Source organism: Poecilia reticulata, linkage group LG5 (assembly GCF_000633615.1).
Source record: "Poecilia reticulata strain Guanapo linkage group LG5, Guppy_female_1.0+MT, whole genome shotgun sequence".
Taxonomy (NCBI): Eukaryota; Metazoa; Chordata; class Actinopteri; order Cyprinodontiformes; family Poeciliidae; genus Poecilia; species Poecilia reticulata.
Genome location: NC_024335.1, coordinates 29,914,511 through 29,938,747, shown reverse-complemented (window position 1 = coordinate 29,938,747; position 24,237 = coordinate 29,914,511). Strand labels below are relative to the sequence as shown.

The 24,237-nt window shown below is 46.1% G+C and overlaps 1 protein-coding gene across 11 annotated transcripts in view; it reads left to right on the top strand.

Moving 5' to 3' along the window:
- setd5 (SET domain containing 5) overlaps positions 1-23,739 on the top strand; it is a 35,824-nt gene extending 12,085 nt beyond the window's left edge. Inside the window, exons 2-25 of one of the 11 annotated variants that reach the window (XM_008410400.2) lie at positions 5,580-5,847; positions 7,853-7,955; positions 8,390-8,619; positions 8,725-8,783; positions 9,298-9,485; positions 10,016-10,054; positions 10,153-10,443; positions 10,546-10,694; positions 10,775-10,892; positions 10,995-11,104; positions 11,179-11,428; positions 11,524-11,595; positions 11,965-12,111; positions 12,206-12,586; positions 12,695-12,955; positions 13,323-13,440; positions 13,538-13,767; positions 15,904-15,960; positions 16,149-16,622; positions 16,925-17,017; positions 20,601-20,860; positions 20,943-21,052; positions 21,133-21,221; positions 21,594-22,070. In XM_008410400.2, coding sequence (XP_008408622.1) covers positions 5,777-5,847; positions 7,853-7,955; positions 8,390-8,619; positions 8,725-8,783; positions 9,298-9,485; positions 10,016-10,054; positions 10,153-10,443; positions 10,546-10,694; positions 10,775-10,892; positions 10,995-11,104; positions 11,179-11,428; positions 11,524-11,595; positions 11,965-12,111; positions 12,206-12,586; positions 12,695-12,955; positions 13,323-13,440; positions 13,538-13,767; positions 15,904-15,960; positions 16,149-16,622; positions 16,925-17,017; positions 20,601-20,860; positions 20,943-21,052; positions 21,133-21,221; positions 21,594-22,070 — 4,377 coding nt within the window. In that variant the 5' untranslated portion in view covers positions 5,580-5,776. The other 10 variants (XM_008410399.2, XM_008410402.2, XM_017304767.1 and 7 more) reach the window with 10 other exon arrangements.
- Positions 23,740-24,237: the final 498 nt, after the last annotated feature.

Genomic DNA, 24,237 nt, shown 5'->3' with positions numbered 1-24,237 from the left:
CGATTCTAAAAACGTTCTGTTGCTACGAAACAGGAGTGAGAGAAGCTGCTGTACAACAGGAGCGTCTTAGTAAACACATTTAGTCAGTGGTTAGGTTAGTATGAAGGACAGAGGCTGATTTCCATTGGCTTGGTGAATGTACTTGAACACTTCGGCTAGCGATTTGATTTAAATCTCTCCTAAATCTGATGAATTAGACCTGATTGCTTTAGTTTTTTGCTAGTTATTGGCAGATGTACATGATGCCACTCTGTGAAACGATCAAAAATCTTCCTATACCAAAACTTCAAACTATTGATCATACTTTTGTCATTTAATTTTTTTCTGGGATTCACATATAACTTCTAGCTCACACTCTAAGGTCACCAGAGGCAATCAATGAGCCAACTCTAAAATTGCCCCTAATACGACCTTGATCAATTGATTCAAAATAAAGAACTATAGTCAACAACAGCTGCCACGACTGGCAAAGAACGGTGACAGGGGACGGACAGAATTTTTAAAAATGCAGTCCTTACAAAAGAATGTTTGAAATGTCTTCTGGCAAAGTTCCTGGACATGAAGGAGACATTAATAATATAAATCTAATTAACAGTCCTGCAGTAAATATCAACTTTGTCAAGGTTATGCTGTTAAATTCACTTTGTTCAAATGTCTTGATTCAGCTCTTATTTTGTAGGACAGAAAATGAGATCTTGTTACTTTTTTAATACCTTGTGTGCAACATGCATAAGCAGTTCACTGAAATTGTTCCCATTACCTGGAAAATATGTTTTAAAAATTACTCATCCTCACAATCATGTCTTTCTTTAATAATAATGTCTCCCATTTATGTGACTCTCTCCTATGACGGACATATGACTTGAATTTCATCTAAATTACTATGTAATTTAGTTGAAAAATTACATGGTACTAAAAAAACCAAAGACTGAGCTAGAAAATTACTAAACGGAACAAAAAAATTACCAATAGACACGTTAAACGTTTTATAGTTGAGGTTGTCCAGTAACTGGAATTTCCACAAAAATGAGAAAATGATCAACTTTCAAAATTTAAGCTGCAATGGATATTGTAAAACACTGAATTAGACGGACTGAAATAAAACCGTTTAAACCTGTCATGCTAGCTGCAGTTAAAATAAAACTTAAGTGAGCAGTTTTTTCTGAATTAGCAAAAACTGCTCACTTAAAATATCACTGTTGGTAAATTGTGGTAAAGAGCAGTCAGCAAGAAAATATTTTCATCAACTTACCAGAGAAACTGTGAAACAGAGAATGAATTATATTCAGTCCTGGAACTGCTGATGTTTGGAACTGTTTGGATCTCCATGACCCAAATTGACTTCTGCAGTCCATTCTTTCTAGGTAAGTCCATGGGAGTGTCCGAACTCCACTGATGCCTCCCACCTTGATTAACTGGGCTTGAGAAGTTGATCAACTAAAGCTTTTCCTCTGCTTAGATCCCGCAGAATGCTGTTCGGTTCTAGATTGGAGTTTGGTGAATTTATCAACATTATACAGGACATATTTTTGATCACGTGTCTATCGCGATAGATATGGTTATTGTTTCATCGCCCAGGTCTATTTTCTATAATTTTTATTAGCAGCAGTTATGTCCCGTGAAGAGAATCAGACACCAGCCCACGACAACATTAGTCGACTATTCAGTGCGCTCAGCTGGGACCATCACCTTCTGGCTAATGCTGCATGCCATAATGATATGTCCCTAGTCGTTCTCTGATTTGTATTGACCTTTTGCAATCATGCACAGTGTCTCAGTTAGTCTGATCTCCAGTCTTCATGCAGCCTTAGCTGCTTCTTAGACTCACGTCAGGATTGTTTGAGAATGGAGCCATCGATCTGGCTCCCCCTCCGTCCTCCAGAGGCCCAGGGTTCAGCTCAACCAGCGTACTGTCATTATGGGATAGAGATGGCCGTGTTCTATTCATGCTCCCTTTCAGAGCAGGCATTAGGGCTCTGCTGTCCTCTCTGTTGCCTTTGGAACCCCAACTTAAGTCTTGCTTTCTAGCTGTAGATGTAAGTGAGAAAGGATCATGTTGTCCATTACAGGCATGTAATTTTATTTTTTTTTACCACCACAGCTTCCTCAACCTAAAGATGATTACAACATGTTGCACAATTCTTTAAAGAAGGAGTTCCAATGATGATCATTGCTATAGATGTGTATTATGTTAAGCTACACCAGCACAAAATGTGCTAGCATGCATTTTTTTCTGAGCGGTTTTCCTCAGCATGTCTCTTCCCTGGCTTTGTCTCTAAAATGGCCTCTTGTCTTGGTGTCAAGCTGCTGGTAATCTGAGCCTGGTTGTCATGGCCACTCAGGTAAATAAGGAAGTAAAGGAGTTGGGAGGTTTGTTGTAGGGAGGGAAGATAAAGAGAGGGGCACTCTGCTTTGTGTGGAATTTACCTCCTAACCCCCCGCTGTCTATATTTGGAGTAGAAACTTCCTTTCCTGGCTAATGACCTCGTCTTCACAAATACCCAGCATGCAGCGGGTTACTACAGGGCTGAGTCAGCAGTAACTCACAGACACCCAGAGACTGAATGCATGGCACCTGAATAACTAGCCAACATTTATTGCAATCCAAGCTGCTGTTCATGTTGTGTTTTGCAAATAATGAAAAATTGTTGCATATTGTGCAGCCAATCATGTGGTACTGATGTGAATTTCAAATTTGGCCAAGTTGCTCTTATAATAAGAAGACATTACAAAATGTCTGCTGAGACCTTATTAGTGTGAGCAAATACATCATCAGGATTTATATATGCATCTCTTGTCGTCACAATGAAAATAATCTAGTAAACAGTTGTTGGTTGCTGCTTTTCATACTTCCACGCTTCGATGTGCAAAGATTTCTGCTTTCGAATCTTGTTACGGTTGCCATGTTTGTGTCTCTGGGAGCATGCATCCTTTCGCTTGCCTTCCAGGTGGCACTGCTCCGTCTGTCTGTCTGCTGGGGAACCTTGTTCTCTTGTCAAAACTTGGCGAATGGAGCAGGTGGAGATTAGAGCAGGGGACCGTCCCCACTAAATAAAGGGGACGGTGAAGTGACCGTCCCTTGCTTTACGGTGAAGCAAGGGACGGTGGAGCGGTGGACGATTGAGACGATGGAGCGGTGGAGCAGGTGTCGGTCCATGGTGGAAGGCTCTGCGACCTAAAGCTCAGTGTTGGTGTGTGAACGCTGCAGCAGAGGCAGCTTGTAGACAGAGTTTGGGTCAGTGTTTCAGCAGCACACAGTCACATGAGCCAGGAGCCAAGTGATTACTCATCCCTCCAGCTGTCTGGGAACACGGTGCCCCCTGCTGGTTCTCTTCCTTACCACAGCCCATATCTGGAGCTCTAGAAGATCAAGTATGTTTTCTGTATATCCTGTCTCCTCTTTTCTGTTCGATGTATTAAAAATGGGCCTTCTCCGCCACAGGCATGTCAGCGTGTCATTTTAAACATACAGAATCGCTCTTTTTTGATCATAAAACTTAATTGTCAGCATGACTCAGTGCATGGACCCGTGTGAATTTTTTTGATACAAGAACTGGGGGACGGGGTTCTTGTATTTGTGAAACGTTAAAGAACGAATCGTCTTTACTGGATTATCTGTCTCTATAGTCTGTCCTCTGGAAGTTTTATTTGCAGCTTTCAATCAACAATTAGACAAGGCATTGCAGCTTGGTGCAGTTTAACAGTATCCTGTGACTGATTTTCTATTACTGAGATTGTCTCCTTCCAACTCATTGGTGTTTGATCATTTTTAAAAGTTTGATGTAGGTAGGAGGATTGAATTCAAATCTCTTTAGTTTAAGGCCTGTAGATAGACCCTGACTAATAAGTGAACTTTAAACAGAAAGTCTACTCTGGAGACCTAGTGAGCTACATTCTCCTTAGACTTTTGTTTAGAAATAGAATCTGATCGACGTGCTCTGGGAGAAGTGCACTTCTCTGCGTAGTGATGATATCTCTAGCGGTGGAGAAGACTCTGAGGATACACTGGTGCCAGGGATGCAGAAGTACCTTTTAGCAAGGTGTGATAGGAGTAGATACTCATATTGGTGCTCCTTCTACCAAACCAGTGGATCCTCTTATACTTCCAAGAGTTCAGCCTCCCTGTAGCGGGTCATCTGCTCTTTACCCTCATCCTCTTGGGTATATATATGTCTTCGGTCGTGCTGCACCACGATATTCGCCGCCATTACGCTGCCCGCACTTCTTCTGTGTAAATCAGGTATCTACTAGGCGGGTAATTTGGCAGAAATTCTCTACAGTGACACTAGAGAGTGATGACCTAATCAGTCTCCCGGCGATGCAAGCAGTGAATGAGCAAGGTGACAATTGGATGTTACGATACTTGCGGATGAATATAAATTTTTTTTCTAGGAAAGAAAATATCAATATATATCGCAAAATTGATATTAGTACACAGCCCTAGTGTAAACCGTCTGACCCTGGAGATTTACATGTTGTTAATCTACTCGTGTTTTTATTTCTTTTTCCGTGATGTTCAATGTCATTTTTCTGAAGATAATTCTGTGGAGTTCAGAATATATACATTAATGTGGTCAGTAGTTCCTTCAGAGGTTTAGAATATAAGGTTTTGTGGAATATCTCAAATGCTTCTTGGATTTCATTCAATTTCTTCTTTTAAAGCTTTTGCTTTTGGGTCTCCGATTTTATGGACACTATTTTCTGCTGTTTTCTTTTTTTTTTTTTAGTTTCCATGCCAGCATCCTCATGGATTTTAATCTGCCTATGATTGCAAACTTATTGTACTTAAAAGTACATATTTTTGTATGCTAGCATATTTGTTACTAGTAGCTTAAGATATTTATTTTAAACTTTGCTTGTTGTCCAATAATAGCATTTTAACTTTTGTTAACCTGTTTACTATGGTAAAACATTTTTTATAATTAATCTAACATGCTGACATTTGCTAAAACGCTATTTGTCAATGCTTAACATGCTGACGTTAGCTTACATGTTGATGCTAGCATTTTGGCTAACAGCAGCAAATTTAATAAATAAAATATGTTTTTAGGCCTTAATTTTAGCATATTGAAACATATCCAGTTTTTTAGATCTGGTTTAGTTTCTTTGGTAACAAGGACTCTACTTTTTCGATGTTGAGGTTTTGATTGTCATAATGTCCGAAAGTATGAATTGCTGTCGACTCCTTAGAAATTTTAAGCCTCATCTGCTCATAGTCAGTTCTATATCCAACCACGTCTCTTATTTTGAAGGGTATCTAATACATTCACATGCCTTTAGTGTCGTAACCGTGGCTGGGATGACAGTTTTAATCGACATAAAGAACGAGTAGCCACAGCAGCACACTGAATGTCTTTGTGAAAGGTAAAAAAAAGATTTATTAAAAAATCGAGATTTGGTCAGCACCATAACCAACATGAACTATAGAGGCATTTAATTCACAGGAAAAGAGACTGAAATGTATAGTTGGCTGTGCTAACCACAGCTGATTGTTGACATAATCACAGACATACAGCAGGAACTAGAAGCCATTTTGTGTTTGCTAATCTTTAACAAACGTTTGTGCCCTCCGTCCTCAGGTCCCCCATGACCGTGAGCCGTGGGCTGCGGCTCGACGGCGTCCCCCTTCTGGAGTGGTCCGTTGCTATAAGTTGGACCTTGTGAATCCTCTTCTCATCCTCCTTTCCCCCCATCCCATCCTGTCTCCCCTCTTCCCCTTCTCGCCCCCTCCTTCCCCCTCGTCCCCCCACTTCCACGCGTCGCTGTGCTGGACGTCATGAGCATAGTAATCACTCTGGGAGTCACCACACCTGAAACGTCTTACTCGGATATGGCTGCTGGATCAGAGTAAGTCAACGCCAGCTGGAACTGGAACTGGCTGATGTCTGTTACTCTCAATTTTTTTCACTGGTAAATGGACTACATTTATATAACTACTTTCCAGTCAAAGGGCTTTCATTAGTATCTCTCATATGTGTTTTGTGATAACTGTGGAAGCTGGACCTTTATTATTTTGTGCTGCTAATGGCTCTTTGAATAAGAAATGTTCCATAAACATGTCTAGCCTTCCTGGCGATAATGTCATTAATTAATTCCAATTAGAGTAGAGTGTGCTTGACGAAAAGCCTTTCACTACTAATTTAAAAACAAGTTAAAAATGACAATGTTCGACATTTTACTGTTCATTCCCTGTTCAGTCCGCTGTAATCAAACTCTATAGTTTATTTGTCTGGAAGGTCCGGTTCATTTGGGGAAGTGTAAATGTGGAATCGGACTCTAATAAAACCAAAAACGTGAACTCTAATCTGCTTGAAGACCTCGGTCTCGGTTAAGTTGAAGTGAACTCTGGCGCGGTTCGATTGCGTATGTGGATGCAAGCCGACCGGAGAAGCTAGAACCAAATAAATGCACAAATCCAGCGCCACAGGGAGGAACGGCTGGTCGTTTTTTACAAAGACAGTAAAAGAACTACAGACAGACATGTCTGTATGTCAGAAAAGATCGTCCTCCTAAAATTAGGCCTTCGCCTGTGTACTTAGTCTGACCTCACCTTTAAACACCTTACTGATGTTTGTTGAGGCTCCTTTACTCAGTGGTAGCATTCACACTGAAGAGGGTGGAAGGTAGCAGAGTCCAGTAGGGCGTGTGTTCAGTGCCGTCAGGTTTGATGGCCAAATCCAAACCTTTTGTCTCTAGAATAACCGGGGCGGCGATCACTTCCTCACACAGGGCCTAGGTAGGTATGGATTATTTATTTCCCTTAATAACAAACATCTTCATTTAAAAACCGCATTTTTCTTTGTTTACTTGTGTTGTTTTTGACAAATACTTAAATTGACTTTCTGAAACACTGAAGTGTGACAAACCAATGTAATAGATTAGAATAGAAGCCTCATTTGAAATATTTTATACCAATGTTTTGTGGTAGTGTTGTGGTAATGATAAAAATCATGATGCTCCTTCAGGGGCCGCATACCGAAAACATTTCTATGACTAAGCCGCAGACCATAACTGGATTTAATTAGAATCTGACTTACTGTCATTTATTGATGCAAATAACACACAAAATAAGAAAAAATAACTTTTTGTTTTTTTATTTATTTAACACCATTAAAACATAGATACGGTCACCGATTGAGAAACCAGCAGCATCATAAAGGACCATCATAAAGACCGTTGATACAAATCAAATATGATGGTCAGTGTTCCATTTATTATGGTTCAGAAGCAACTCTAAGCAAATTTTAGCCTTAATTTAAAATAACCCAGTGTTTCAGCTGCTTTGCAGTTTTCTGGAAGTTTGTTCCAGAGTTGTGGTGCTTAGAAGCTGAAAACTGCATCTCCATGTTTGGTTCTGGAATAAATCAAAATCCTAATAAGAAAATGTTTACTTATTTTTGCCCATTCTTAATGGACAGTGAATAGAATGAGCTCTTAAGTTTGTTTAACAGACTGGTGCCAGGCTGGTTTTAGCCTGGTTCCTGACCCGGTTCTGACCAGTTCTTGACCCGGTTCCAGACTGGTTCCGGCCTGGGCTCAGCCCCCTCCTTATCTCTGGTTACCACGGCGACTTCTCCCCCCTGATGGGATTTGATGAAACACTCTTTCATCTGGTTTCCTTCAACATGTAGACTTGCTGCAGAGTCGGAGTAAAGAGGAGCTCTGGTGCCATCTAGTGGTGACGTCCCACCACTAATCAGCTGTGGGAAAGCCAGACATGAAATTCCATGTTAGAGTGTGTGTGTGTGTGTGTGTGTGTGTGTGTGTGTGTGTGTGTGTGTGTGTGTGTGTGTGTGTGTGTGTGTGTGCGCGTTGACTTGTTTTACCTGATGAAGTTTGTTTGTGTTTTTAGCCCTGAGTCAGTTGAAGCAAGCCCTGCAGTGAATGAGAAGAACTACAACAACCACAGCTGTGGTAGTGCACAGAATCATGGGTATCGGGGACTCCCATATGCTGTGAGTTCAGACAGCTTCTTCCTCATCTGCAGCGCTGATCATAGCACGTCTTGTAGTTTATTATATTACTCTTTCTTAATGAGAAGGCTGCTATTGTGATGTTTTCAGATTGTAAATAAGAACTAATGGATTCTGTCTCAGTCTTTCTATTTTTTCCTAATCTTTTTTTTTTCCGTTTACTTGGTCTGTTAAGATGCTGTTGTCAGAGTGAAACTGTAGGCCGCTAATGCATCCACTCGAAGTGAAATAGTCCTTCCTGCTGTTAGCCTGCCGAACCCGCAGACCGCTTCTGTTATTAACAGCTGTTACTGTTTCACATACCTGGTATTTTGCCCTCATTTTCATTTGTCTCCATTTTCCGTTTCCCTTTTTTTTTGTTGCCTGAACACCCCCGTTGTTTGAAGATGCAACAGTCTTCCGTTGTATGTTGTCAGGATCACAACTATGGCGCGCCCCCTCCCCCTACCCCACCCGCCTCTCCGCTTTCCCAAACCATCATTCCCCGCATGGACCTCAACGGCATGGTCCGCAGCTCCCATTACCACGAACCCCGGGCCGAGCACTCCGCCGACAGCGACAGTTCCTCCGAGGAGGACGTGGCAGTGAGCAGCTGGTGCCGCTGCAGCCCCACGCCAGACGGCGTGCACCTCAAATGCACCTGCAGGTTAGCGCCCGGTCCGGCTGCCGGGACCGGCAGGCTCAGGCCCAAACGCAGCCGCACGTTTTCCCCAAAAAGCTTTTGCCCTGTGCTGACCCACTGTCTTTGCAGGGAGCTGGACAGGAGGAAAGGAGTAGAGGGCGCCCACAGAAAGCAAGAGAATGTTTCAGGTACACTTCGAGTGGTCGGCCTGGTAACAACCCTTTATGTGAAGGGGTGGTGTGCATAAGACTGACATCACCCTGACAGGAACGTGATGTAACACCTGTTATAAACATGAAGGGATGTTGATGAATGTTTATTATTGTTGTCAAGAAGTGTCATTTGGTAAGTAAAGTTGATTTAAAAGGGTCAACTTTGGATATTTCTGTGAATAATGACACTTTTAAAGCAAAGTTGCATAAATGTTTCATTAAATGTGCATTAAAAGTGTCATCTTTGCATTATTCTGTAAGTAACGACACTTTTGAAGCAAAGTTGCATTAAAAGTTAATTAAAAGTGTCATTATTTACTGAATGACACATCATGAAAACAGTCAATCATTCATGAAGACTCATGTTTATGACAGCTGTCATGTCAGTCTTATTCACATCCCTTCAAATAAAGTTTTACTGTTGGCGGTATTCAAAACATTTTCAAACGTGTGTGCAAAAAAAATAAACTATTTTTTTCTTTTTTTTCAGCTGGAGAGAGCAGTGTGACAGAAAGTGGTGATGAAGAGGTTTCTCCCTCCACCGTCTCCTACACGGCCACCCAGCACACCCCCACCAGCATCAAACTGACCGTCAACCGGGTCAAGAGGAGCAAATCCAAGAAAAGGAAGAAAAGCACGGAGCGAGGCCGCGGAACGCCCAAGCCAAAGAAAGTCAAGGTGGGTGCGAGTGCGCGTGTGTGTGTGCGCGCACGTGTGTGTGAAAGCTGTAGCCTGTGACGAGGTCACAGCGGATCCTGCTGCCCGCATTCCGTCACCGGACAGCAGCTGTTTACAGGCTTTTTAGACGGCATATCTAAGATGTATTAAACACATGATGTATTGTGTTTAATACATCATGCAAAACAATACAGCATAATGTTGATTACATGTACGAAATCATACAAATAAAGCAAAAACATGACAATAAAAAATAAAGGCTACATACATGTATATTTTGTAGCATTGTCTGGAAAAGTTGAGGAACCTCTGGTTTAGGGGACTGAAAACAAGGACACACCACACTTTTCAGACTTTTATTGATTGTTTATTTTTTTTCCCTCCCACTTTGCAATTAACAACGACTCTGTTGGTCCATCGCATGAAGTCATAAATAAAATCTAGTCAATTGGTTTCATCAGGGCAGCATTAGAAGCCTGGTTTGTTTCCTCTTGTTTCTAACTGTTGCCGCCTCGGCTTCTCGTCTCCAGGCTTTCAGACAGGGTTCCAGGAAATCCATGAGGATGAAGGTGAGCGTTGCATCCGTCCTACACGTCCCGCTTATCCCTCCTGTGCAGCTGGAAGCTCCTGGTCATGTCCACCCCCCTCCCTGTTTGCTCTCTCGCAGAACTCCACGTCCGAGGCCAGCGTGCTGGACGAGAACACGGCCGAGGGCTGGGAGAGCCGCATCCGCCAGTGGACAGACCAGTATGAGGAGGCCCTCTCCAACCAGTACAGCGCCGACATCCAGACGCTGCTGGAGCTGCACCGCTCCGCCTGCGCCTCCGTCTCCAAGGCCGAGAGCGGCGCCTCCACGCCGCCCTCCGACACGCAGACGCAGGCGTGCGTGAACGGTCTGGACACCATCAATCGCACGGAGCTGGCCTGCAACAACACGGTGCTGGGCTCCCAGATGCAGGTCCGCTCACGCCCTGCTCCTGTGCCCCCTGCTGGAGGGAAGAAGGGGGGCACGCGAGAGTTTGGCGAAAATGCTGCAGCTCTACTCTGTTTTGTGTTGCAGCTCCAGCTGGGGCGGGTCACCCGGGTCCAGAAACACAGGAAGATCCTGCGAGCGGCCAGGAACCTGGAGGCGGACACGCTCATCATCGAGTACCGGGGGAAGGTCATGCTCCGGCAGCAGTTTGAAGTCAACGGGCATTTCTTTAAAAAGTGAGCTGTCGCCAGCCTGTCGCAGCTGTTCTCTGCCGCCGCGGTGCGTTTTGCTCTCACTGACCCTTGTCGTCCTCCAGGCCTTACCCCTTCGTCTTGTTCTACTCCAAATTCAACGACGTGGAGATGTGCGTTGACGCGAGGACGTTCGGAAACGACGCACGCTTCATCAGGAGGTCCTGCACCCCGAACGCTGAGGTCAGCCTGTTCCCTTGCTTTTTTTTTGTTTTTGTTTTTGTTTTGTTTTTTCATATTAAACCTTTTATTCAAAAGCGAGAATGCGTTTTCTCTCCCTCCAAGGTCAGACACATGATTGCCGAGGGGATGATCCACCTTTGCATCTACGCCATCAGCCCGATTGCTAAGGACACGGAGGTCACCATTGGCTTTGACTACGAGTACAGCAGCTGGTGAGTCCTGCTCATCACCGGTCGCCACGATCGCGACTGGGCGTTTGTAACCCACTCTCCTGATCACCCTGCAGCAACTATAAGGTGGACTGCGCCTGCCATAAAGGCAACCAGAACTGCCCTGTGCAGAAGCACAACCTGAGCCCCATGGAGAGCTTCCTGAACCCCACTGCTCTCGCTCTTCCCTCTCCTGCTGTTGGCACGGAGACGCGGCGCAGGAAAGCCCAGAGGAAGGAGCTGGAGAGCTGCCTGGCCAGCAATGGCACGCTGACCCCAGACCAGCAGCCAGAGGGCAGGGACCTGCAGGGAGTCAGCGACACCGAGGTGGGCTTTTAGCTCCGGCTCTACGTCTGGATCACCAAGTGAAGTAGAAGTGTCAAGGAGTAAATGCGTTGATGTGTGTTCATGTGTTGCTGTAGGAGAAAACGCTGACTGAGGTCAAACCAGAAGACGGAGAAGTGGATGAAAATGGGATCGGCTGTAGTAAAAGAGTACGAGATTTTCATCTATTTTCCCGACATTTCTGCTTCATCTGCGTATTTTCCCCAGAAAACCTTCTTAACCCGGTAATGTGAGCAGCCCACTAGTGGCCCAATGTGTTTTCTTTTTAAGTCACCAAAATTTAGAGGTGCAGGCATCATAATTTGGAAATAATGGCGTGAGGCCGAAGGGCAGGTGAAGGGACGACGCAATTGGTGCGGACCCCTCCCACCCAGTTCACTGTGTCAACTATTAAACTAGCTTAATCCATCTTTACTGTCACTGCTACCTAAACAAGCATTGCTTAGCCCAGGCCAGCTCTTAAACTGTTTCCGAAGCTGGATTGCTTGGTTCTGAATGCTGCTTCTCTCTACCTGAAGGCTCCAACCAGGCGAAGAGTGACGGGAGCTGAAGTGAAGGACGAGGTGGGGGACACTGAGGACAGGACGGGAAACCCTCCGGAGACACCTTCTGTCCCACACAGCTCTGGAGTGGGAGTCAGCACACGCCGGACCACCTACTTCACGGTGAGACCAAAGAAGCAGCCAGTGTCTGAATCCCGTCAGGCGCAATCGTTGTGGCGACAGGTTCAACATGTTGTTTTTCCACCTTCCCTCATAGGAGAACCCTCCTGGTGAGGACAAGCCACCAGCAGCCACCCTCCCCGCCCTGCCTGCTCCTCCCAAGCCCACCAGGCCCGCCAAGCCCCGGCCCAAGAGCCGGATTTCTCGCTACCGCTCGAGCTCGTCGCAGCGCGCTCGGCGCCAACGCCAGGCCCTGGCCCAGCAGCAGGCAGCGGCGGCCGCTGCGGCAGCAGCGATGTCCTCTGCGCAGGCGGTGGCCGACCAGGGGGCCGCTCTGCACGATGAAGGGTCTCAGTGCCAACACGGGGCCGAACACAGCCATGGAGACGGTGGTCAGGGAGCTCATCTCCTGGACGGAGACGCCCAGGGTCCCAACAGCATACACAAAGGCAGTGTGCGCTACCCCAAGACAAAGAAGGTGAGGCTACGCTAGCATGACGCTTATCAGAACCACTCAGACCTTTCTGTCACAGCATTTCAGTTCTTCTCTGCCTGATCAGCTAAGCAGTCATTTGTCTCTCATCAGTACCTCGTCACGGAGTGGTTGAACGACAAAGTCCCTGGAGGGGAGAAGCTCCAGCAGGAGGTGCCTGTTGAGCGGCCCCTGCGGATAACCACAGACCCCACAGTGTTGGCCACCACCCTCAACATGCTGCCGGGCCTGTCCCACTCATCACTCATCTGCACAGCCCCCAGACACTACGTCCGATTCGGCTCCCCGTTCACCCCCGAGAGGCGCCGACCCCGACCGCTGCAGATGGATGGCACCTATGGCTGCTACAAAAAGGTCAGACAATCCTATAAACATACGGCTAGCAGTGCAGGGAGCTCACCTACAGGTTGCTTAGCTTCAGTTATTACAGCTGGAAACTAGAGATCGGGCCAGAAATCGGGGTGTGGTGATGAACCTTTGAAAATGTGAAATGTCTGAAATCATTGTTTTTGCTTTTTTATGTTTCCAGTTTATCACAGTGTCTTTAGAAAGTGTTCATTGGACTGTATTGAGTTCATGTACCTGCCTCTGGCCTTCTCCTCCTCGCCCCGTTGTTTAAATCAGTAGCTGACCACATCACACACACCATCCCATCTCGATCAGTCTCTGTTCCGCTTCATATTTGTAAAACTAGAAGTTGACATATTCTGTCGCCTTGCAGAGATGGATCAAACAGGTGGAGGATGAAAGCTGTTCCAACAGCGTGGAGGACGGAACGGAGTCCACCTCCTCCCAGCAGAGCTCCAGCAGCCGCTCCACCCCCAACCCGCTCTGCAGCGGTAGGTCACAGCCGCCTCTCAACTCCCACACCCACTTCTTCTTGTGGAGCTACGAACATGAACCATGTGTGTATGTCGTCCTGTTTCTTTAAATCAGATGTCGGTGCACCGTTTAAAAAGCGGCATCACAAGTACGCAGCTGAGACCATGCCAGCGTCCTCGGACCACCTGCTTCGCCCGCTTTCACCGATCACGCCGCCACTTCCTGAAGACTCTCTCCACCCGCTGCTCCACCCACCGTGTGGCTCTGTGCTGCCCAACGGCCTGGTCTACTCCCCGATGCCCTCACAACCCACAAGCCGCTGCAACACACCGCTTCAGTTTGAAGTAAGAGTCCCAACAGCCCAGAGCATCTTTCAAGGCTCGTCGGCCATCTTGTAGCGAACAATTCATCTGAGCCTCTTTGTGTCTCTCTTGTGATGGTTACAGTAACTTCATCCAAACTAGAGTCATAGAAATCTGCGGTAATACTTTTTACTGGGCTTCCTCCCAAGAGTGGTTAATATTTCTATGAGGAGGAGTGGTCAGGGGCGCTGCCAGGAATCTTGGGCCCCCTGACAATAAATTTGTTTGGGGCCCCCCGCTCAGCTGCTGTTACAATTTTTTGAGTTTATTTGACCCATAAAAAGCGTCACAATTTTAAAGGGTTGCATCTGCCTTGCTTTCTTTGATTCAATACTGATAATTGGCACAATATTTGCTGCTCATGAATTTAACATCCAACAGTCCACATCCAGTATGCAAGTAGGTTGCTTAAATGTTTTCTATTAGATTTAGATACTGAAATGTCTCTCCCCATGAGCAACAGTCAAAAGCAACGTACAACTACACATAAAGCAATCCAGACTTCTCAAAAATGTTATGTAGTTGCATTTTATTCAAGCTGCAGTACATAACTTTAATACAAAATATGTTTTCTCCTTATTTGTTAAAGCTGTCACCATGTAGCAGTTTGTTATGAGACAGATAATCAGTGAAAACAATCAATCTCCTCCATCTCCTTCCTGAATTACTATTACTGGTTAAAGTAATGCAACGTTCTGAACAAAACAACCAATCAGAACTAGTAGGACGATCTTAACGCTGTCAATTAGCCTCATTCACTCACTGCTAAATGTGCTAATGGTGGAGAAACAACTTATCATTACAAGAAACCGTTTATCTGCCGTCATTGGTAGCTATGCTAACTAAACTGAGCATTCACAGTTTGAATCTGCATAGCTCTGTGCTATGCTAGCTGCAGCATCGAGGGGGAGGAAGGATGAGCAGCACCACTTGAGATTGTGATTGACAGCACTAAAACTCTCCTGCCTCTGACTGGTTGTTTCTAGCACTGGGAGAAGGCAGAGGAAATAGATTTTTTACAGATTACCTCTCATACCATACAGTCACAACACAATGACAGTTTTAAAAAATATGTGAAAAAAATATTGATTAAAAAAAGTGACATAGTGCAGCTTTAATTTCACTCAGGAGAGGACGGGTCAAGAGAGACGTGGGTTAGAGCTCCTGCAGACTGACTCATCTGTTGTTAAGTGGCAAAAGGTACAAGGCACAAGTTAAATATATGAATATGTTGGTAATTTTTTCCTTAATTCATTAAATGCTAGTGAAAAGGAGGAAAACAGTATTCTAGCTAAGTTAACTATGCTAAATGGTTGATAATTTCACACAGTCTACCCACCTCTCTTGGAGAAAAACTGGGTTATAAATGAACACTCTTGCCTTTTTTCTCTCTCTCCCTCTCTCTATTTTGTTTTTGAAAACCTAATTTTAGAACTTTTATTAGCAGCATAGAAACTGCCACAATTGTTTGTGTTTCCTACTGTCTGCTGCTAACGGCGTAATTCTCAAGCGATCCAAGCAGGAACGAACCATTTAACGCAGATAGGGGGGTTCAGGGAAAATATAGATGTGTGTTTTTTTTATCTGGGAGTGGGAACATAAAATTTCTACTGCTAAAACAAACTTTGAAAATACAATATGATTAATTTTGTAATTGACAGGGCCCCAGTTTTTTTATTTTATTTCTATGAACAAAAAATAAATATATTGTGGAGGGCCCCCTGTTGGTCAGGCGGCCCTCCACAAAAGAATTGTCATTACTTTTCCCCCCTATACCGCGCCCCTGGGAGTGGTGATGTCACGCGGAGTGTGTGAGAGAGCTTTGAATCTTCTTCCCTCAGTAACGGCTTCCACAGTGAAGAGTTATTTGCTGCGGTGCATTCAGAAAGATTGGATTGTTGTTTTTGCAACTGGCCAGTCAGAAGTGAGGGTTGATGAAGCTGTAGATGGGTAGATGGCAGGAACGGAGGATTTGTCAATGTATCACTGGGTGTCCTTAGGATGCAGATCAGTGTGTTGTGCTCATCACATTAAATTAACATCTCATCCAGAATGAGCAGGAATGCTAAAGAGTTTTGTTGGATCCTGTTTTAATGTAGCCTTTCTCTTTGACTGTAGGACATATCGTCCTCTGAGGCATCGCCTGTACACCGGCCTGAGTCCATCTCTCCAGAAGTATGTCCACATTTCTTAACTCCAAACAAAACAGCTGATTCAGTTCTTCATCTTTTAATCACCGTTCTCCTCTATGTCTCCTCTTTGTCTTTTGTCTCCTCTATTTCCACTCTACGTCTCCTCTTCATCTTCTCCACGTCTCCTCTTCATCTTCTCTTCATCTCACCTACGTCTCATCTCCTCCTCAGCCGTCTCTTCAGGCCGACTTTGACGCTTCTCGACCTCCGTTTCTGGACCTGTCCCTCCCGTCCAGCCTGGAGAGTCCCAGGGCTGTGACCTCTGACGACTTTCCTGGGGTCGCTTCAGGCCAAGACTCCCAAGGCCAGTCATCCGCGGGCGGCGTCCCGCTGAACCTGCTGTCATGCTCTTCCTTGGACTCCAAAAGCAGGGAGAAGGCCTTAAGGACAGAGTTCAACCTCATTTACACCTGCTCCCCCCTCAACGCAAACCTGGGGAATCCCCTGAGCACAGAGCGCCATCATTCCCAGGTGGACGGAGCTTTCTCTCCCGCAGATTCCTTCCACAGTTCGCTCAGTGGACAGGGCCTGGTCGGAGACATGGGCTCCGGCTCGCTGTCTCCTTTTGGGGAGAGCCATTACGGAGCGGCCTACCCAGACAGGAGCACTTCGCCTCACACCAGCAACCCCCCGCAGAAAAAGAAGGCAAGTCCTCCACACCTCAGTGATGGGAGCTGCAGATGTTTAGAGCTTTTGTCGTTAAATGTTTTAGACGTCATGAGCTGTTCCCACCAGGCTCACCAGTTTAAGTGGCTTTTTCTTGCTGAAGGAACTTCTGTCCGTTCAGACGGAACCTTTTCTAGTTACATGTGTGTATCTGAATCTCTTTAGATCTGCCCTTCCTCCCTCTTCCTCCTCTTCCTCCTCCTCCTTCCTCAGCCACCCCTCACCCAGATGCTCCTTGAAACTCTTTGCCAAGTCTCTCTTCCGCTTTTCTTCCAAGGCAGAGGGCCAACCAGCATACCATTAGTCTGCTGACAGGACAGGCAGAATACCAGCCTATAGCTGTAAGAAGTGAAAACAAGCCAGTACATAATATGGTGAATATGCTCCCTACAACTACATCTTTAGAAGTGTGCATGTAAATATTGTTTGTTTTTTTTTTGCATCTGCATACAGCACCCCCCCATGCTCTGACCGCTTTGCCCTGCCCCTCTTCCAAACATTCAGCTATGAGCCTCCAGCTTCCCAACAACTTCAGAGTTCTCAATCCATCTCTGTCCAACCCATCTACATGTGGAGACGTTCATCCATTGACACCAGGCCAATGGTTCATGGATTGTCAGAATGGTGTCAGAGTGAGGCTGGTGTGTGCTTGCTCCATAACAACCATGGCTCTTTCTCAGCTGTAGCTACCGTATCAAACGGCATCGCTGTGGCCGAGTGGTCACGCGGCATGAGCCCTGCCAGTGACGCTACCACTTGGTTCAGATCATCTCTGGTTGAAATCAAACCAACCAGGAACAATCTTGAGCTGATGACGTAGTTCAGTCACAGATGGCTAAATATTCTAGAGGTCACGATTTACCTCAGTAGATCATTTCTTCCAAAATTCTTTCTGCAGCATGTCATTTTGTATCACCAGCTGTAGCCTTTAAAGATTATAATCAATATCAACCACATTGTTTCATGTTTTATGAGCTTAAAACCAGAAACTTCCATGTGTTTTATTGGGATTTTATGAGACAGACCACAGCCAGTGTTGAGTGGGATGAAAAAGATACTGGAATTCAACAAAATTGTGTTGCATTTATATTTGTGATGTCAATCGATTTAAAAAAAAAATGTAATCTGATTAATCACTGTGCCTAACTTTGCAGGCTTAAAATATAAATATGCAGGCAGTTATGAAGCTCTTCCTGTCACACCCCAACCAATTAAAATGCAAGCAATTTTTTTTTTTCTTTTTTGCAGTAGAAGTAGAGGGGTAATGTAGTCTCCCGGTACGTAACAGCACTACACACATCTTGTTCAGGGGACAACTGACAGATAAGATGCATTTTCTTTTCTAGTTTTTGGACGCCTCACCCCTTTCTGATACTGCCCTGGGCAACTGCCCATAAATCCCACATCAAAAACTGCCACTGTATGCACGTTGTCAAAAAAATGTTATTGTCTCAAACCAAGCAGATTGGCAGTTTTCCATGTTTTTATATTCAGGAAGGTTTAAATGAGGTCGTTCTGTTTTATACATTAATTTAGAAAGCTCCCTCTCCATTTACTTCCTATATGCGATGAGGCGGCAGTCGCTCGTCACTCCCGCACGATGCTGTGAACTAGGCAACCACTTGAGGCGTTGAGGTCAAAATAGGCAGTCTGAATAATCTGCATTATGTAATATTAAAGCATTGAAATGTTCCGATTAATCGCATCCGTTAACATTGACTGTCCTAATTTCTATATATATTTGTATTCTGCCCCATTTACTCTGTTGCCCCTAAATAAAGTCCAGTGCATGAGAAGTCACCCGAGTCGTAAACAGGTTCCATCCAAGTATAAACTACTGTGTTTTATAAAGGCCTCAGAGGTTCTTTAGACAACAAAGAACCCAGCAGCAGGCCAGGGGTCAAGTTTAAAGCAGGATTAGGTTCTTCATCAACATCCTAGTGCTCTGATCATCCATCATCAAGGCATAGAGAACAGACGTGGACATCCACCCGGACTGACAGGAGAACATTAATCAGAGCTGCAGCCAAGAGGCCCGCATCTCTGGATGAGCTGTAGAGATCCACAGGCCTCGCAGCCAACACACAGTACAACGCGTAGAAGAAGGCCAAAATGCAAACAAAAGGTTGCATAACTTAGAACCAGCTCTGCACTACCCACACTAAAACTTCCCAATGTGAGACATGGCGGTGCTAGCATCATGCTGTGGGAAGCATATTTGTGTTAAGAGTCCAGAGCAAAATCCATTTAACAGGCAGACAGGAAGAGGGTTCCTCATTATTTCAGCAACAGCCCATCTTTTGCTGTGGCCTCATGTAGGACGAAAACATAAAAAATTTAAAATTTGTTGTTTGCTCTTGAACCTCACTGGTCTTAGTTAGCCGCTTGTCTGTATAAACTGTGTAAAGTCACTTAACACCGAAAACTGTTCATAACCAAAAAACGATAGTAAAGCAAAGACTGAAACCCAGAGCAATAAACGCATCACAAGGTGGCGTTAGGCCACTAGTGTCCCTGGCCTGCTCTAGAATCACTGCCAACAATAGCTGAGCACACAAAAGTAAAGGTTTGTACTGTAAATGTAACATCCAGTAGGAACCACACCAGAGGAACTCGGCAGTCAGCAGGAGTATTCAGGCTGCTTCCAGGAACACACACATTAGACAACAGGACCACCAGTGGCTGGTTTAATAAAAAACAGTTTGGGCCACATTACAGAGGACCCTAGAACCGCCCGTAATGCTGGCCCTACAGTGGACTCAACAGTGGGCTCTTCATTGGACCCTAGAGTTGGCTGTAGAGTGGACTCTATAGTTGATCTTACAGTGCACTGTACAGTGGCCAAGAGTACAGAGTACAGTAAGTTCAACAGGAGGCTCTACCATTGACCCTACTGTGGGACCTACAGTTGGTTGTACAGTGGGCCATAGAGTGGACAATGGAGCTTGCTATACAGCAGGCTCCACAGTAGAGTGTTTCCTAGCAACTAGTCAGTCTCAGTGCCTGCATGCCAAATCCTAAGGGTGTCCCGACATACTTCATCCGAGCTGCCAAAATCGGTTCTCTGATGTGGACGTGTGATGAAAATTGTTTTGTTTGCAGAGAGGCATCCACCTGCTGAACTCCAGGCCCTGGTCCAACTTTTTCTGTTCAAAATGTTATCTGATTGGTCAGAAGTTAATTGCTTTTCTTTATGCAGAAATGCGCTCAGACGGATGAAGAATGTTGGTGGGTCTGGTATCTGGAAGCAGAGTGGGAGCTTTTGCATCCCTTATAGCAAGATTGTGATTCAAAATAATAAAAACAGTCCCGCTACTGATGCTGTGCGAGGAGTTGAGGCTTACTAAACACTTTTGCAACTGACGAGAGCATAATGGCTGCTGTTAGTGCTCTGTGGTGACTCTTGACTTCCACTACTCCTGCTCAGCCTTCGCTGGTTCTTTCTCGATGCATAAGATTCAACTTCAGACAAGAGCCATCCATGTCAGTGTCTGACCATCCCACTCGCTCCTGATCCTCTCGTTTGTTTGTCGTGTTTGCTGATGACATCCAGTTAGGATGAGTCTTCTCATTGTAAAGGTGTGTGCGTGCCTGAACCCCCTTGTGAACGTTGACATGTGTGTTTTTTGTGGATTTTTTGAGCGTGGTTGCATCATACCGTGGTGCGTCTCATGTTGCTTGCGTTCTGAGCCGAGGGGTGGTGATGTCCAGTCGTTCAGAAACCGAGCGAGAGCAGGGGCGCCCAGTGGATCCCGACGGTCATGAAACAGGGTTTGAAAACCTTTCTCTCAGACTGGAACCCTGAGCCGTGCTGCATGTGGCCTGTCATCACTCAACATCGCAGTCTGGGTGAATCATGGGATGGATTTTGGCGGCCTGGCATCAAACACAGCAATGAGGGCTGATGTAACAGCTGCAAGTGTTGACGAGAGCGCCCTACTTCCCTCTGCCGCTCAGGTGTCTCTGCTGGAGTACCGGAAGAGGAAGCAAGGCGGTAGCAGCAACAGAGCAGGTGAACCAGTAGCCAGGAACATCGCCCCCACCCAGCTGGACTCCTACTGCAGCAAGGAACCCCACCCGGCCCACTCCTACCAGCAGATGCAGCCCCCTTCCTCCCCACACTCCACAGCTCTGGTCCCACACCTGGAGGAGGTCAGCCCACCGGACCACCACAGGGCGCCGCTCAAGCCCAGGCGGCAGGAGTGCAGCAACCAGTGGTGAGGGTGGCTCCACCTCCTGTTTCTCTCTGGTCAGTGCTGAGAAAATTCCCCCCTCTGACAACTCCCTGTTCCTCCATAGGATGGTCCCCACCACGGTGGAGCGCCTGAGGGAGGGCCAGCGCGTGCTGAGAAGCATCAAGATGGATCGGGTCTACAGACGGAGTGACGGCTCAGCAGATGCAGAGCCAGGTGTGGCGGCAGTTTCGGGGTTCAGGTCAGTGGAAGAAATGAACCGGACGGGGCCGTGATGCTCCTGTCTCTGTCTCCAGATGCGGAACGATACGAGCGAAGAGGAGGAGCCCTGGCTGCTTCCACCAAGAGCCCCCACAGATACAGCCCCCCCCTCTACGCACAGCAGGTAGGACCAGCAGCAGCACTCACCAAAATGATTTGTTGGTTTAAATTCCTTATTCACCTCAGTTAGATTTGAACAAGTAGATGTCCTTCGATGAGTGGAAAGTCAAAGTTCCTAATTCCGAAGTATTCACGCTCCTGGAAGATTGAAATTTGAAATGATTTTCATTCTAACAAGATTTTAATTTTCTTATCTTTCAAATGACAATAAAACAATGCGAATATTGTGTGTATTATGAAGAAACAGCAGGTGGGAAACCCTCTCACCAACCAGTAGGAGCATCTGCTGCCATTAGAGGCCTTTCCTGGCTGCAAAGCAGCTTTTTGGTTTTTCCACTGATAACATGCAGTCTTCTGTCCTCTGTCCTCCATCCAGTCAGCAGAAGTCCTCCCAGAGACAGACGGCCCATCCTTCACCCATCCCACAGCCAGTTCTCCGTTCCAGAGCTCCTCCACCCAGAGCTTCTACCCTCGCTTCTCCTCTTCCCACCCGGGGCCGTCCCAGGATCCCCAGAGCTCCTACTGCAGTCCCCCCCCTACACAGCCCGCCAGTGATGGACCCCCCAGCTACAGCAGCAGCCACCTAAAGACAGGCTTCCTCGGCAGCAGCAGTTTGTTGGAGGGGGCCGCTCCAGGCCCACGGACCCAGGGACAGACTAAGGTAGACGTGGGCCCTCAGGCTTCCAGAGGGGGTCAACAACAGGCGGCTGTCAGCCTGAAGATGAACAGCCCGGGGCAGGCGGGGCAGCCGGCTGGCTCCAGGCTAGCAGGACCCTCCCCACACTACCCCCAGCAGTTCCAGCACCCCCCCCACCAGGGGCCTGGAGTAAGGACGCAGTCAGGAAGCTTCTAGGACCTTCTTCAGCTGTGTGTGTGCGTGTGTGTGAAGCTAAAGGCCCCCTGGGGGTTCAGGGAGCTGGAGGGGCCACATGTACAGACCTGAGAGGAGCCAGCCAGGACTCTGGACAGATTCCTCCTTTTCCTGTTTTCTGTTTTTTTTTTTTTTCTTTTCTTTTCTTTATTTTCAGGAAAAGAACTTGATAGCAGCGTGCTCATAGATAAACCTCTGGCTCCTGGACGTCAGGACGGAGGGAGACGGGAAGCAAGCAGCCTGGAAAACACGGGAAACCGGATTGAAAACTCCCGATTATCCCAGAACTTTCCTACTGTTCTTCTTCTTTGGCAAAAAAGGAAAAAAATTCCACATCGATGTCTGCACAGAATGCTAAGTTAGCCTTCCTGTTGTCATGGTTACCAGGTTGGTCAGATGCTGACATGCGTATTTGGCGAAAACCGATAGATGTTTCGTTTTCTTCTTGTTTTACTCAGAGGAGGGGGGGTGATGACAGGCAGATGGGGGCGGGGCGTTCTCCAGGATCATTCCAGAAGCGTTCTTCATCATGTGAGCGGTGTTGTGCTGGGAACTCCGCTCCTACATCCAGCTGCAGTCCTCCATCTCCATCCTCTCCCTCCTTCCTTCCCCCTCATTCATGGTGCTGCCAACCTTTTTTCCTCCCATCAACATCTGATCTGGTTGGGCCCACCACCACCGGATCAGCTCCCCATCTGTCTGGAGTCATCCCGTTCAGGAGCAAAGGGATCAGGGTTGCAGACACGCCTGGATTTGTCCGACCAATCTTTGCATTCCATGTGACAGAGAGCAGAGTGAGTTCACTGCCAGAGGAGATGGAGCTGCTGCTGCTGACGGTGGCAGCTGCTGTGGTGCAGCTGCAGCGGTGGTGACCGCTGCAGCTGCACTTCCTGTGGGGTTCTCTCTCGCTCTCTCTCTGTCTGCTGCTTTATTTGTTCCATTTTTTTTCTCTCTATTCTTAAACAACTGACGTGTAAAAAGAGACGGTTTTCTGCAGCGCTCAGACTGAGGTGGAGGAGACCTGTGAATCCCCCCCCATCCCCCCCACTCTCTTTATGTGACTGGAGTTCAGGGCCCGAAGTGGTCGTGGGTTGTAGGGTGGGGGAACTGTATTTGTGGGAAAGACTTGAATGACTGAGGAAAGGAGTAACCCCCCCACGCCCCTCTCCACCCACCGCCCCACCCACTGGCCACTACAACCCCTTCCCTCCCTAACTCCTCCCCCCCACCAGATTCCATGAATGTGTGACAGAACAGCAACATGAACGTTGCTAGCTAACACGAAGCAGCACCTTAAAAACACATCCACCCTGAAAGCACCCAGCAGCAGGACTCTGTGTGTGATTCTGTGTACCTGTATAGAGAGAATGTGATAGAGCTGTATGGAGAGAGGATCTAGTACACTGAATTCCCGGTGTGGTGTCAGTAGTCTGACTGAGCAGCTTGGGTCAGACGCTTTGGAGATCTGACTCCCTGGGTTCCTTCAGACGCCACTTTCTTTCTCCTGTTGTTTTTCTAAGAAGTTTTCTGTTGTTTTTCTTCTTTTTTTTTCACAGATCATAGTAGAAACTATTTCAATTGTTCTCTAAGAGATTTAAGAAGCAACAGATGTAATGCATTTTGATAATAAAATAATCATAACAGCAAAGTATTTTAGAACCCACCCTTGTCATTGTCATGTTTAGGTGGTTATCTCATATTCCACAGCTTTGTAAGCTATCAACTTATTTTCCTTTCTAGTACACAAACTAAAAAAAAACTTCTTAAAATTAAAACATAATTAAAAGTAGATCAAAGAACATATCTGGTGCCAAAGGGATGATTCCCATTGTTTTAAAGAGGTTCTGATAAAAGAATTTAGTCAGTTATTTTACCAGCAGTCGATGGACAGTGAGTGTTTACATGGGAAATTAAGTTAGCTGGAAGGATTTTTACTCTTCTGTTAGTTGTTCACTCAGATTCCATTGTCAGTAGGGCTACACCGATTACAGTTTTCTGGACGATCGCCAATTACAGATATTTAAAAAGCCTTTCCTGCCAATACCATTTTTTTGTCTTAAATATGGCTAAATATAGCAAGAAAGTTGATGAGTTGGTAACACTTGGGTGACTACTGTCAGCTGCAATCATGCAGATATGGCCTGGTGGG